Raw genomic sequence first — 16416 nt, forward strand, 5'->3', positions numbered from 1 at the left:
TTGCAGAGTGGTCACGTTTCCTTAGTCTTCTCCAATCCATGACAGCTCAGTCTTCCATGACCTTGATACCTCTGAAGACACTTACTCTGCAGAATGTCCTTGAATCCAGGTTTGTCTGATGTTTTCTCATGACTTGCATGACATTACATATTACTGGAAAGGATATCACAGAGTTGATAGGCCCTTTTCGGTGCACTGTTTAAAGGGCCACATGACACTGATATGCATCACTCCTGCATGTATTACCCGTTACTTGGCTAAACTGGTTTCTGCCAAGACCCTATTTTCTTACTGTCCATGGGGTTCTTCAGGGAAGAATACTCGAGTGGGTTGACAGGAGAAACATCAACAACCTTAGATATGCAGATGATACCACTCTAATAGCAGAAAGTGAAGAGGAACTAAAGAGACTCTTGGTAAAAGAGGAGAGTGAAATGGCTGGCTTGAAACTCAACAATAAAAAAACTAAGATCATGGCATCCAGTCCCATCACTTCATGGCGAACAAATAGAAGGGGAAAATGGAAGCAGTGATCGATTTTATTTTCTTGGGGAGATACTCTGAATCACGCAATTATTCTGTTTTTGCTAAAAGTTTGCCAATAACTTTAGATTGCATGAATGGATCTTCAGCAATCACTCTATTATGATATTTTAATGGTGATTTTCTACTCCCTTCATTTCTTCCATATATATCAACTGCAATCTATAAAGAGAAGTTGCTCCTTCTCTCTTACTTATTTAGTTATTTATGAGTAAGGGCTAATGAGTATTTATTTTATTCTTTAGGTGATAATCCAGTCATTTTATTTTGTTGTTCAAATTATTTCAACTCTGTTCAATGGGAACATTTTGGCTCCTGTGATGTACTATTGTCCTTATCCTCTTGAGCACTTCCTTAATCTATGGACCACAATACGCTCTAGGTTCATCTAGTATTTTCCCTACACCAACTCTGGAATTAACCAGTTCTCCAAAAGAGACTCCAAAAGAGTCCTGGTTCCTTTAACTGCAGAATGGTATTTAAAAGCTAAGTGTGCTGACTGCTACACTGTTTCTAGCCTCTCTAAGAGAAAAGAACAAGAAAATTTATCTATGTATATGCACATATCTGTATCTGTACAACTATTTTAAAGGACCATTTAATGTATCACTAAAAAGAGGGAGAAAGCTGCCAATTTAAGACTATGCTACAGGCTTCCCTGGTGGCTCAGATGGTAAAGAATTTGCCTGCAATGTGGGAGACTCGGGTTCAGTCCCCGAGTCAGGAAGATCCCCTGGAGAAGGGAATGGCAACCCACTCCAGTATTCTTGCCTGGAGAATTCCATGGACAGAGGAGCCTGGCAGGCCACCGTCCATGGGGTTGAAAAGAGTCGGACACGACTGAGCGATTAACACTTCACTTCATGCCATCAATACAGAGATATTATGATGTGAAAAAAATGTGCACTTTAAAATCAAAATAGAAAATACACACCCAGATCACTCATCTCCCCCAAAACACTCATCCTGTTCACAAAATTTAAGGGCCCCTTTTATTATTATTTGATTCCATTGCTGCTTCTTGCTCTTACTTTCCTACTCAAACATAATTTCAGAAACTCAAAACTCACACAAATTAAGACCCAAGTCCTCATGCTGATATGTAAATTCCTCAACAATTTGGTCCCTATCTTTCCTCAATTTCCTCTTATTACATGTTATGTATATGACTTTGTGGTAGAACATTTAGAAAGCACAATTATTTGAAAATCTAGAAATAAGAAACAGTGATAAAAGATGGACAAATATTTCTCAGTTGACTTTTATATCAGTGATAGATACTACTTTATCACTTTGTTTTAGATATATCATTTGTAAACAGCACAAGGCCCTCCTGGCCTCACTTACGTACCTTTGTTGGATTGAGTCTTCTAGACTACATGCTGTTTATCTGTTTCATCGTGTGGAAGTTACATATACCAGTTTTATTCTTCCAGTGACTACAGTTATATTTTTAAACACACACTTACATTTAAAAAAAAATCTAGATTGCACATTTTTGCTTCTCTCTGCTCTATCCCCATTTTATGTTCAGATTTTTAAAAAAAATTTTTATCTTTTTTTAAAGAGACTTTTATTCAGACTTAGCAATATGTCTTTTTTCTTTTCCTTACCAAATTGTATTAATCCTCCTTTCTGCATTTATTCTTCTACTTCCTAGATAGAATACGGTTTTTAATAATTCTTTCAAAAAGGTTTTCTGTTTTAATTGGAAGGATAGTTGCCATACAATATTACACTAGAGATACACAACATAGTGACTCACAATTTTAAAAGGCTACATTCCCTTTACAATCATTATAAAATATTGGCTATGTTCCCCGTGTTGTACAATATATTCTTGTAGCTTATTTTATATCTAATAGTTTGTACCTCTTAATCCCCTATTCCTGTATTGGTCCTCACCCTTTTTCCTTCTCCCTACTAGCTTGTTTTATCTGTTTTTTTGTTACATTCACTAGTTTGTTGTACTTTTTAGATTTCACATATAAGTGATACCATACAGTATTTGTCTTTCTCTGACTTGTTTCACTTAGTATAATGCCAAGTCCATCCATTCTGTGGCAAATATCAGAATTTCAGTCTTTTTATGGCTGAGTAGTATTCTACTACGTATTCTTTATCCATTCATCTGTTGTTAGACGCTTAGGCTGTTTCCATACCTTGGCAGTTGTAAACAGTGCTACTATGAACATGGGGGTGCCTATCTTTCTGAATTAGTTTTTTTCTTTTTTAAAAATATGTACCCAGGGGTAGAACTGCTGGATCATATGGTAGTTCTATTTTTAGTTTTGTTGAGAAACCTCTATACTATTTTCCACAGTGGATGCACGAATTTACATTCCCAACAACAGCGTGCAAGGGTTTTCTCTTTTCCACAGCCTCGCTCACATTTGCTTTTCATGTTCTTTTTGATAATAGCTGTTTTAACAGGGGTGAGGTGATATCTCACTGTGGTTTTAATTTGCATTAACCTGATGATTAGTGATGCTGAGTATCTTTACAGGCGCCTGTTGGCCATCCACATTTCCTCTTTGGAAAAACGTCTACTCAGGTCTTCTGCCTATTTTTAAAATCAAATTGTTTTTCTGTTATGAGCTATTTATATATGTATGACAGTAACTCCTTATCAATTATTTGCATATATCTTTTCCCATTCAGTATGTTGTCTTTTCATTTTGTTGATGATTTCCTCTGCTGTGCAAAAAGCTTTTAAAGTTCAATTAAGTCTCAATTGTTTATTTTTGCTTTTATTTTCTTTGCTTTAGGAGCCAGGTCCAAAAAAGTACTGTTGCAATTTATGTCAAAGAGTTTGCCTATGTTTTCCTCTAGGAGTTTTACAGTTATCTGGTCTTACATTTAAGTCTTTAATCCATTTTGAGTTTATTTCTTTATATGGTGTTAGGGAATGTTCTAATTTCATTTTTTCCCATGTACCTGTCCAATTTTTCCAGCATCACTGGAGAGACTTTTTTCTCCACTGTATATTCGTGTCTCCTTTGTCATAGATTGACCATAGTACATGGGTTTATTTCTGGGTTTTCTATCCTGTTCCAGTTATCTATGTTTCTCTTCTTATGCCAGTACCATGCTTTTTTGATGCTTGTAGCTTTGCAATATAGTCTGAAACTCAGGAAGCAACTGATTCTTCCAGCTCTGTTGTTCCTTCTCAAGACTGTTTTGGCTATTTGGGTATTTTGTGTTTCCATAGAAATTTTAAAATTATTTGTTCTAGTTCTGTGAAAAATGTCATTGGTATTTTGATAGAGATTGCACTGAATCGGTAAATTGCCTTGTGCAGTATGGTCCTTTTAACAATATTAATACTTCCAACCCAAGAACATGGTGTATCTTTCCATCTGTTTTTGTCACCTACCATTTTTTCCATCAGTGTCTCAGTTTTCCAAGTACAAGGTTTTCTACCTCCTTAGGTAGGTTCATTCTTAGATATTTTATTGTTTTTGATGCAATGGTAAGTTAGATTATTTCCTTAAATTCTCTTTCTGATAGTTGCTCATGTGTAAAACAGATTTCAGTATATTAATTCTGTATCCTGCAAGTTCACTGAATTCATTGATAAGCTCTAGTAGTTTTCTGGTGCCATCTTTAGGATTTTTTATGTATAGTATTATATCACCTGCAAACAGTGATGGTTTTATTTCTTCCTTTCCAATTTGGATTCTTCCTTCTTTTTCCATCTAACTGCTTTGGGTAGGATATCCAAGACTACTTTAAATAAAAGTGCCAAGAGTGGACATCTTTGTCTTATGCCTGATCTTGGAGGGAATGCTTTCAGGTTTTCATTGTTGAATATGACATTAGTTATGGATTTGTCACATATGACAAATTATGTTGAGGTATGTTCCCTCTTTGCCTACCTTCTGAAAAGTTTTAAAATCATAAATGGTGTCAAATTTTATCAAAAGCTGTCCCTTTATCTACTGAGGTGATTATATGGTTTTTATTCTTCAATTTGCTAATGTGGTGTATCACACAACTAACCTGCAAATATTGAAAAATCCTTGCAACCCTGGAATAAATCCCTTTTGATCATGGTGTATGATTCAGGGAGATCTCTTGCTGCTTAACTTTCTTTCTCTCTGAATGTTTATGCACATTCTTGAATTTCACCAAGATCTTGTTCAACTCCCATTCTTTAATTCTTGAAAATGATTTTTATACTATTTCTGTAAAAACTGTTCCCTTCTATTGTTTCCATCTGGAAATATGATTAGATGTATTTAGAACTGATGACTCTGTCAATATTTAAATTTCTTTCCCACACTTTCCATTTTTCCCTTTTTACATTACATTCTGGGAAAACTCTTTCACTTGATCTTCCAGGGACCAAGATGTTTTTTCTGCCTGTTCATTAATTTTACCAACTAAGATTTCCAGTTGATTTTTAGGGATACAATCTCTTGTACTTCTCTCCTGTTACACTTATTAGAAAATTATTCCTGTTTCTTAACTGTTTTAAGTAAGTTAATTAAACAAAATGCAAAATTGTGTTTTTATAATGTATTTACAGGTATTAAAAACATGTACCAAGGGCGTTATGACAAATCACAGGAAAAGGTTTATCTTGCAGGAAGAAGGGATTCTGATGTTCTATTTTAATCTAAGTGTAGGGCACACTTGTGTGTTATCCTTTTTAAATATACACTTGTTTTACAAGTTCTCCTGAATGTATGGCACATTTCATCATAAAACAACAAGAAATATTACAGCACGTGCTCAGGAGTTATTTCCTCATGCTGTTATATTTAACAGCTATGAAATATTTTACCTGGTTGGCATAACATTATTTTGCTTAAACATTTCCCATATAATTGGGTAATAATGCACCAGATAAGGAGCCTTAAGTACTGCCTAGGCTCCTTGCTGGAAGCCCTAAGACAGATGGTGTGCTTTCCTTCTCCACAACCGGGCATCAGTAGATGGGCTTTACTGTGCAGGAGAGCAGGTCCAAGTTTGGTTCAGTAACCCTAAGGGTTAGGGGAAAACTTTTGGATGTGGCTGTTCCCTTCAATCGGAGAAGGCAATGGCACCCCACTCCAGTACTCTTGCCTGGAAAATCCCATGGACGGAGGAGCCTGGTAGGCTACAGTCCATGGGGTCGCTAAGAGTCGGACACGACTGAGTGACTTCACTTTAACTTTTCCCTTTCATGCACTGGAGAAGGAAATGGCAACCCACTCCAGTATTCTTGCCTGGAGAATCCTAGGGACGGTGGAGCCTGGTGGGCTGCCGTCTATAGGGTCGCACAGAGTCGGACACGACTGAAGCGACTTAGCAGTAGCAGTAGCAGCACCAGATAATGTGGAAGTTTAATGGTCTCAACAGAATATACCTCAGGAACAGGTTTATCTTGTCTCATTAGGAACAATGAATGATGAGTTTTAAGATCCTTTCAGTATTAAGTTACCTGTGTGTTAGTCACTCAGTTGTGTCCGACTCTTTCAACCCCATTGACTATAGCCCATCAGACTCCCCTGTCCATGGAATTCTCCAGGCAAGAATACTGAAATGGGTAGCTATTCCTACTCTAGGGGATCTTCACAATTCAGGGATCAAACCCAGGTCTCCTACATTATAGGCAGATTCTTTACTGTCTGAGCCAAAATTAAGTTTCCTAAGGCTGCCCTAACAACATATCACAGACTGGCTTAAACAATAGAAATTTTATTTTCTCAAGTTCAGGAGACTAAATGTCCAAGATCAAGGTGCCAGCATGCTTGATTTCTGGTGAAAGCTCTCTCCCTGGAGTTTTGTAAGGACACTAATCTCTTGGATCAGGGACCTGTCCTGATGATTTCATTTAGCCTTAATTACTTTCTTAGAGGCCCCATCTCCAAATACATCCACACTGTGGGTTAAGGCCTATGGATATTCAGAAGACATTCAGTCCGTAACACCTTATTACTTCAAGATTATCAGTACTTCTTAGATTATCAACACCTGGGAAATATGAACAGTTGTCTCACTTCAAGGACGCTCTATTTCTTTGGAAGAGGAAAGGTATGATCTCAGGCCACTACTAAACAGGAAGTAGCTCAGGAAACGCATTCCCTGGAGAAGAAAAAGCAAGAGCCAAGTCCCACACAGAAGAGAGGACTCAAAGTTGAACTAAACTTCAGTCACTCCTCATATCGCAGGGTCTGGAATTTGAAAAGAAACTTAATGAAGCTACCAGTTGCCTTAGAGAACACAGAAGGAATATCTGTGGAGAGAGGTTATTCACTTGTAAGAATGGCATGGATAATAATGGAGTGAAGCAGAGACTGCTCATTCTCAAGACTTCCATATTTCCACTGTTGTTGTTCAGTTGCTCAGTCGTGTCCAACTCTTTGCGACCCCGTGGACTGCAGCACACCAGGCTTCCCTACCCTTCAACATCTCCTGGAACTTGCTCAAACTCAAGTCCATTGAGTCGGTGATGCCATCCAACCATCTCATTCTCTGTTGTCCCCTTCTCCCCCTGCCTTCAATCTTTCCCAGCATCAGGGTCTTTTCCAATGAGTCAGCTCTTTGCATCAGGTGATCAAAGTATTAGAGCTTCAGCTTCAGCATCTGTCCTTCCAATGAATATTCAGGACTGATTTCCTTTAGGACTGACTGGTTTCATCTCTTTGCTGTCCAAGGGCCTCTCAACAGTCTTCTCCAACACCACAGTTCAAAAGCATCAATTCTTTGGTGCTCAGCCTTCTTTATGATCCAACTCTCACATCCATACATGACTACTGGAAAAACCATAGCTCTGACTATTCAAACTTGTTGGCAAAATAATGTCCCTGCTTTTTAACACACTGTCTAGGTTTGTCATAGCTTTTCTCGGAAGGAGCAAGCATCTTTTAATTTCATGGCTGCAGTCATCATCTACAGGGATTTTGGAGTACTGCTGTAAATTATAAAATGCATTTTTCGGTAATATGGATGGAAGACTAGCCCACAAAAAGTCTTAAACCTTGAGGTAGTTGAATTCATATATAATGGTATGGATTGATTTTAAGTAAATCACTTTAGCCTCTTATTATACAATCTCTACATTTGTCAATCCCAAGCTAAATGAACTCTCATGATGTAGTCTGGTAGTCTGAACAACTTGTAATGTTGTTTGTGTGTGAGTGTACAAATACAAAGGTGTTGATACATTTATAAAATGCCTACAGAAAAAAATGCTTTCTGATGTTTAAAAATACTCTACCAATGGCCAAAAATTTAATAAGTAATGTAACCAACTAACCTTCTTCTGTTGCGTGCAGGTGTGTTGCATCGTTCCCCTGAGAAGTGATGTTGGCTTGGTCGAACTGAAGGGGGCTGCCTATTTGATGTCATCTCCCATGGTCGCATTGGTGGTGAGGGAGCTGGTGATGCTGATGTATAATCGAAGACTGAATGAGAGAGGCGCTGTCTCTTGGGACTTGGACTATCTTCACTCTGCCAATGCAACAAAATCAAGCAACAGAGTAAGATTTTAAAAGGATTTTTGCATTACTATTTACATGCATAGATGTTTAAGTACGTTTACCTCCAAGTGTAAAGGAGGGAAAAAAGATAATATCAACTCGAATTAAATATCTTTAAAAGATGTGAGGGGTGGGGTAGGAAAGGAAGATCAAATGAAAAGTTAACTCTTTCTTTAACTAATCAGGTAACAACATACATACATAATAGGGTAATAAGCAATTTGTATTGTACTTGACTGAGCATCCCATGTGGCTCAGTGGTAAAGAATCCACCCGCCAATGCGGGAGATGCAGGCTTGTTTCCTGGGTTGAGAAGATCTCCTGAGTCCAGAAGATCCTCTGAAGAAAGAGATGGCAACTCACCCCAGTATTCTTGCCTGGAAAATCTCATGGACAGAGGAACCTGCCGAGCTATAGTCCATGGGGTCACAAAAGAGTTAGACAGAACTTAGTAACTAAACAACAACAAATGGTACTTGACCACCTCTTTGAAACTCCAATTTTAACTGAAATTCTACTATGCCTTCCCATCAGTTAGTAGTTACTCTTTTAGGCATTAATTTGCAGCTGAGAGATCCATTTAGGAGTGGGTATAATTTAAGTAGGCTTGTGATTTGATTCTAAATCACACTTGTCTACCTCCTTATTCCAGTTGTTTAAGGTAATTACATTTATTCTTTAAAGCAATTATGTGGACAAAGTAAGATTTCCTTAAAATATTAAAAGACAGTCAATTGATTTATTTCATCAGTTCTTAACTAGAATATCATAAAAGGATATCTTGGGGTAAGACACGAGATTTTAGGTAGATCACGGGAGTGGTGGATAATTCAAAACTTATACCTGTCAGTGTTGAAACAGTCTCTAGCTTTCTTGCTTACTAGGTACAAAATTGGTATGGGTAACTTAATTGAATTATTAGCTCTCCAGGATTCCTCACACAACTCAATCTTCCAATTGAGTCTCACCAAAACTGTCAAAACTGTAAGTTAACAAAGTCTGACGAGGGCTGTGGGTTTTCTAACAAGAGCCCCTCCTGTCTCCAGTCTACTCCTGCAAATTCTATCTGTCTATCAGAGCACTTTGGGGCAGGGAGCTGTGCCATGAAGATGTGGGCTCTTAGCTCCCTGACCAGGGATCAAAACCATGCCTCCTGCGTTGGAGGTGAAGGGGGTTAACCACTGGACCACCAGGGAAGTCCCTAAAGAACTTCTGATTGGCACCTGCTGCTAGAACAAAAATCATATTAATATTAGCTAAAGAATACATGAGGCTACATACTACAGCATTAGATTTTAAGATATAAAGCATATAAAACAATTGATTAAACTGAGGAATGAAGCAAACTGCTTTGGATCCTAAATTATTTAGTAGACGTATTCACAAAACCATGCCATTTTCAATCTATATTAAGGAATGCTATAATTCAAATGTTATTATAACAAAAATAGGAAATAGTTTCCAGAACCATATACAAGTTTCTTGTAATTTTTCTCACCACACTAACCTTATTTCTTCCTATAGTTAAGTGAAAGTCGCTCAGTCGTGTCTGACTCTTTGCAACCCCATGGACTATATACAGTCTATGGAATTCTCCAAGACAGAATACTGGGTGGGTAGTATTGATTCCCTTTTCCAGAGGATCTTCCCAACTCAGGGATCAAACCCAGGTCTCCCGAATTGTAGGCAGATTCCTTACCAGCTGAGACATAAGGAAGCCCAAGAATACTGGAATGGGTAGCCTATCCCTTCTCCAGCAGATCTTCCCAACCCAGAAATTGAACCAGAGTCTCCTGCGTTGCAGGTGGATTCTTTACCAACTGAGCTATCAGGAAAACCCTATACTTAACGGTGCTTAAGTATAATTAAAATTATACTTGTTTTAACCCGATTTTAATAAAAAAAATCAGTTATGTTTTAATAATCCTAAAACTTAAAAACTAAGAAATAACCACTGAAATTTAGATATTCTGATTAAAACAAAATGACAGAACTAAGACGTCACAAACTCAAACATGAATTACACGTGTTAGTAGTTCAGTGATCACCACATTTCGTAAAACAGACTTCACTAACATTGACTTTTTAAGGTACAAAATACTAGTGATGCATCATCACTGGCTTTCATATGTATAAAAAGTGAAAGTGTCAGTTGCTCAGTTGTGTTCAACTCCTTGCAACCCTATGGACTGTAGCGCACAGGCTCCTCTGCCCATGGGATTCTCCAGGCAATGGAGTAGGTTGCCATTCCCTTCTCCAGGGGTTCTTCCCAACACAGGGACTGAACCTGGGTCTTCTGCACTGCAGACAGATTCTTTACTATCTGAGCCCTCATATGTATAACCTATACCTGTGAACTACGATACAGAACTCTGAATTCTAAAAATCCACTGCCCAAATGGCGAATGTTGTTGTTCAGTTGTGTTCGACTCTGCGACCCTATGGACTGCTGCATGTCAGGCTTCCCTGTCCTTCACCATATCCCAGAGCTCACTCAAACTCATGTCCATTGAGTCAGTGACGCCATCCAACATCTCGTCCTCTGTCATCCCCTTCTGCTCCTGCCTTCAATCTTTCCCAGCATCAGGGTTTTTCTAATGAGTTGGCTCTTTCCATCAGGTGGCCAAAGTACTGGAGTTGCAGCTTCAGCCATCAGTCCTTCCAGTGAATATTCAGGATTGATTTCCTTTAGGACTGACTGGTTTGATCTCCTTGTTCTCCAAGGGACTCCCAAGAGTCTTCTCCAACACTACAGTTCAGGTCAGTTGCTCAGTCGTGTCCGACTCTTTGCGACCCCATGGACTGCAGCACACCAGGCCTCCCTCCCTGTTCATCACCAACTCCCAGAGTTTACTCAAACTCATGTCCATTGAGTCGGTGACGCTCATCCTCTGTCGTCCTCTTCTCCTCCCACTTTCAATCTTTCCCAGCATCAGGGTCTCTTCAAATGAGTCAGCTCTTCGCATCAGGTGGCCAAAGTACTGGGAGTTTCAGCTTCAGCATCAGTCCTTCCAATGAATATTCAGGACTGATTTCCTTTAGGATGGACTGGATGGATCTCCTTCCAGTCCAGGGTACTCTCAGGAGTTTTCTCCAACACCACAGTTCCAAAACATCAATTCTTCAGCACTCAGTTTTCTTTATAGTCCAACTCTTACATCCAGACATGACTATTGAAAAACCATAGCTTTGACTAGACAGACCTTTGTTAGCAAAGTAATATCTCTGCTTTTTAATTTGCTTTCTAGTTAGCATATTAGCTGTCTAGGTTAGTCATAGCTTTTCTTCCAAGGAGCAAAGTGTTTTAATTTCATGGCTGCAGTCACCATCTGCAGTGATTTTGGAGCCCAAGACAACAAAGTCTCTCACTGTTTTCATTGCTTCCCTATGTATTTACCATGAAGTGATAGGACTGGATGCCATGATCTTAGTTTTTTGAATGTTGAGTTTTAAGCCAGCTTTTTCACTCTCCTCTTTCACCTTCATCAAGAGGCTTTTTTTTAGTTCCTCTTTGCTTTCTGCCCTAAGGGTGGTGTCATCTGCATATCTGAGGTTATTGATATTGAGGAGAATGCTACAGATTCACCAAAATATCCTTAAAAAACTTAGGCTATCATATTTTCAGTGATGTTCAAGTTGTGCATTAGCATATTCTTATTTTACAACAAAGCTATTGCTTTTAAGAATGGAGATGACTGAGAAAATTTCCCATCCCTTCTCTTTGTGTTGTAAAAGGTTCTCAGTGTGTAAGAGACAAACACTAGGAAATACATAGGAGTGACTCATTCACTATGGTAATAAGCCTTACTTTTTCAGTCAAAGTAATAGGAAACCACAAATTGATATTTAGGGACAGGGTATTATTAAAGAGTTAGTTTTATTACATGCAATGTTGTTTCATATTCCTTATCAATTTGAGTACTCTTTGAAACTCTAGCTCAGTATTTAGCATCTAATAAAATGCAGAGGATTACATCTATCTAACCCCAAATCTCTATAACCAAAACATTCTTATTAGAAGTGAAAAAAAACCCATAAGAAAGTATTGCATGGTTTCAAAAAAAAGCAAATCAGAAATTGTTAAATGCTGAATGCCATGGGGAAAAAAATACACACAAACACATGTGCCTATATACATATATAAACACACATAAAATATAATATATATTTATATATTTCAATCAGGAAGTTTTGGAAGATAATGCAAACCTTCTGCAAAGCAAAACCAGGTTCCAAGTTCCAGATTTAAAATGGTGATTGAAATGTGCCTCCGACTTCAGCAACCACTAGTGAGCCCTGAGGACTTCCTTCTCAAAGGAACAAGGGGACAACTAGAATCAAGAGGTAAAATCTCCAGAAACCTGGTCCTTTCTCCACTTGGTCCTTATTTAGAACCACCATTCACCTCAGACTCACAAGTAAGTACAGCATGATTTATGAGTTTCCAACCGTCTTTTAAACTTCCAGACTTTCTCTATTTGTCTTACATCTTTGACAAAAGACTAGATTTCTCATTCCACATGTGGTGCTAGTGGTAAAGAACCCACCTGCCAATGCCTGAGACTCAAGAGACGTGTGTTAGATCGCTGGGTAGGGAAGATCCCTGGGAGGAGGGCATGACAACCCATTCCAGTATTCTTGCCTAGAGAATCCCATGGACAGATGAGACTGGTGGACTACTGTCCATGGGGTCACAAAAAGTCAGACTTAGCACGCAAGCATGCAGAGAAAACACTCCGTGAATTCTATTAATTAAAAATAAAAGACATGACAATAGCCATCATTTAAAAGTCTATCAACAATAAATGCTGAAGAGGTTATGGAGAAAGGGGAATCCTCTTGCACCGTTGGTGGGAATATAAGTTGATACAGCCACTATGGAGTATACAGTATGGAGGTTCCTTAAAACACTAAGAGACGTGAAAGCAATTAGAAAACTGAGACACTCACTCTATATAAAGCAACTAATAAAGAATAAACACCAAGACACTTCCCTTTTTGTAAATAATAAGCAGAGGGAAAGCTGGAAATTAATAACTTTATATTTGAACCACACAATACAATTTACAAAATGATCTCTACACATTCTCCCATTTAATTCTCCACAAACGGAAAGCTTGACTTAAACTATATTCAAATTTATGTAAAATGTGTTTCTATTAATGAAGATGTACCAAAGACAATTCAGTGATATACTGCCTTTTAACTACACAAGGTATATACAGTCCTGTCTGACATAATTCACACAGGACTTTAATTTTCTAATGTACAGCTTTGACAGTTCTCAGCTCAAAATGTTTCAGGACAAAATCCAACTTCATAACCACTCTAAAAGTATATCCTCTTGGAATGTTATTTTACTTAAAGATATGGGGGAGGGGAAAGCTTTTACTGTTCTGTTTTCAAAAGTTACTGCAGCAGACATTAAAAAAAAAATCAGGACTTTGCTTTTGATATGGCCCAAGTTTGTGTTTTTTCATAAAAGGCCAAAGAACAGAATGATTCTAAATGCAATGAGTGCTTACAAAGGGACTCTAGTGGTATAACTAATGCAATCCCACCATAATGAAGAGGATAAAATACTGTGTGAAAATATTAAATTACTGTATCACTGGCCATAACTACTAGGCCAGCAGTGGCTTCCTGAGTTTAGGGGGGCCTGTGTGGCTAACTTCTGAATAATTATTAACAACCTAAGTCCTAGATTTTTCTTAATTTTTAATTACACAAAACACCACTGGTTCACAAACTGATTTATCTTGATGCTATAAATGTACTGTGTTCAAATGCTGTACTCACTTCCACAGAAGCTATAAACAAGGACAAATAAAACAATCTGAAGCATAAATATGAAACCAACAAAAATAGAAAAGCTATCAAGAACAACCTGAAATCAAGGGATCTCTCTGAATTATCTACATGGAGTTGTGCAGACAACTGAAGCTCAAATTAGAAATGTTAATTCAGGAGTTTTTGGTATATAGATAGATGGTATGTCAAAGAAGTTGCAGGCAGTGACAAAATTGCTCAAAATATCAATGATTTATATAGTGAAAAAGAGGTCCAATGCTAAACCCTAAGAAGCTCCAACATTTTATGTTGAGTAGCTGATGAAAGGAGCGTGGAGTGTGAAGGTGAAAGCCAGTGGAATGGAGTTTCAAGGAGTGAACTATTAGGTTGATGCAGAAGTAATTTCAGTTTTGCAATGTTGCACTTTTGTTTGCTATTAAGACACTTTCTTAAATAAATGTGGTTATGTTATACACACCATTTTAATGCATATATCTAAATTTTTTGCTAATAACTTGTAACTTGCTGTTTATATTTATTTCAGACTAGGGAAATGATGTTAGACAAAAAGCAAATTGGAGCGATTCTCTTATTCAAGTTCAAAATGGGTCTTAAAGCAGCAGAGACAATGCACAACATCAACACATTTGGCCCAGGAACTGCTAACGAACATACAGTGCAGTGGTGGTTCAAGTTTTGCAAAGGAGACAAAAGCCTTGATGATAACAAACATAATGGAAGTTGGAAATTGACAACGACCAATTGAGGGAATCATCGAAGCTGATCCTCTTACAACTACATGAGAAGTTGCCAAAGAACTCAACATCGACCATTCTACAGTCGTTTGGCATTTGAAGCAAACTGGAAAGGTGAAAAGGCTTGCCAAGTGGGTGGTGACTCATGAGCTGATCAACCAGCTCAGTGGTTGGACCGAGAAGCTCCAAAGCACTTCCCAAAGCCAAACTTGCACACAAAAAGGTCATGGTCAATATTTGGTGGTCTGCTGCCGCTCTGATCCACGCCAGCTTTCTGAATCCTGGTGAAACTGTTACATTTGAGAAGTATGCTCAGCAAATCAGTGAGATGCACTGAAAACTGCAATGCCCGCAGCCAACACTGGTCAATAGAACAGGCCCAACTCTTCCCCAAGACAACGTCTGATCGCACATCTTACAAGCGACGCTTCAAAAGCTGAATGAATTGGGACTATGAAGCTTTGCCTCATCCACCATATTCACCCGACTTCTCGTCAAATGACTGCCACTTCCTTCAAGCATCTCAACATCTTTTTGCAGGGAAAATGCTTCCACAACCAGCAGGAGGCAGAAAATGCTTTCCAAGAGTCAGTCAAATCCCAAGGCACAGATTTTTATGCTATAGGAATAAACAAACTTATTTCTCGTTGACAAAAATCTGTTGATTGTAATGATTCCTATTTTCATCAATAAAGATGTGTTTGAGCCTAGTTACAATGATTTAAAATTCACAGTCCAAAACTTCAATTACTTTTTCACCAACCTAATTAAGAGGTCATGTAGAATGAGGGTTGAAAAATAGCCACTGTATTTAAACAACATGGAACTCAATAACATGAAACTATTTCTTTACGATATGATTTAGTATCATTATGGCATATTTCCCTTTATGACAATTTTGGGAAAAGTTCCTGTGTTTCCTTAGTTAATTTTCCTTATGAATTTGAGGATAACTCTGTAAAGTTCTAAAATAAAAATTTTCTTTTATTTTTGGCTGAAATTTTTATTACGTCTACGAACTTGTTATGACAATATTCATTTTTACAATAATTAGTCTTCTCTTTCAGAAACAATGTATTTCTTTACTTGTATAAATCAACAAATTTCAATCACCTAACTTCAGTAAATTTACAGATTAAAGTTGTTATCTAGCTGTATTAAGATGCACACCTGAGGAGAAAAGGGAACCTCTTACAGTACTGGTGGGACTGTACGTTGGTACAGCCACTATGGAAAACAGTATTGCGTTTCCTCAGAAAACTAAAATTACCATACAATCAATCAATTCCATTCTGAGGCATATATCCAGACAAAACTCTTAATTCAAAATGATACATTCACCCCTATGTTCATAGGAACACTACAGACAATAGCCAAGACATGGAAATAACTTAAATGTCCACTGACAGATAAATGAATCAGGAAGATGTGATTTATATATATATATATAAATAAAATGGAATACTACTCAGATTAATAATAATAATGCCATTTGCAGTAACATGGGTGCAACTAGAGATTACTATAATAAGTGAAGTCAGAGAAAGACCAATACCACATGATATCACTTATATGTGGAATCTAAAGTACGACACAAATGAACCTACCTACAAAACCGAAATAGACCCACGGGCATAGAGAACAGACTTGTGGTTGCCAAGGGGGAGAGGGCTGGAGGATGAAATGGGAGGCTGGTGTTAGCAGATGTAAGTTTTTACATACAGAATGGATCAACAAGTTCCTACTGTATAGCACAAAGAACTATGTTCAATATCCTGTGATAAACTATAATGGAAAAGGATATTAATAATAATATATACATGTTAAATAAACACATACATACACACGCACATTCCTGA

General features: G+C 37.8%; 1 protein-coding gene across 46 annotated transcripts in view; it reads right to left on the bottom strand.

Annotated features, from left to right (window-relative positions):
• RNF38 (ring finger protein 38) overlaps positions 1-16416 on the bottom strand; it is a 53682-nt gene that overhangs the window by 26217 nt on the left and 11049 nt on the right. For 42 of the 46 annotated variants that reach the window (XR_014059261.1, XM_081509121.1, XM_081509287.1 and 39 more), the window contains one exon: positions 7790-7983. Coding sequence is in view for 45 of the 46 variants with exons in the window: in XM_081509056.1 (XP_081365182.1) it covers positions 7790-7983 (194 nt within the window). In the remaining variant the exon portion in view is untranslated. Of the gene's footprint in view, positions 1-7789; positions 7984-16164; positions 16229-16416 lie in introns of all 46 variants that reach the window. The other 4 variants (XM_081509192.1, XM_081509186.1, XM_081509208.1 and 1 more) reach the window with 1 other exon arrangement.

Source organism: Giraffa tippelskirchi, chromosome 1, assembly GCF_054371585.1.
Source record: "Giraffa tippelskirchi isolate mGirTip1 chromosome 1, T2T-mGirTip1v1.2.pri, whole genome shotgun sequence".
Lineage (NCBI taxonomy): Eukaryota > Metazoa > Chordata > Mammalia > Artiodactyla > Giraffidae > Giraffa > Giraffa tippelskirchi.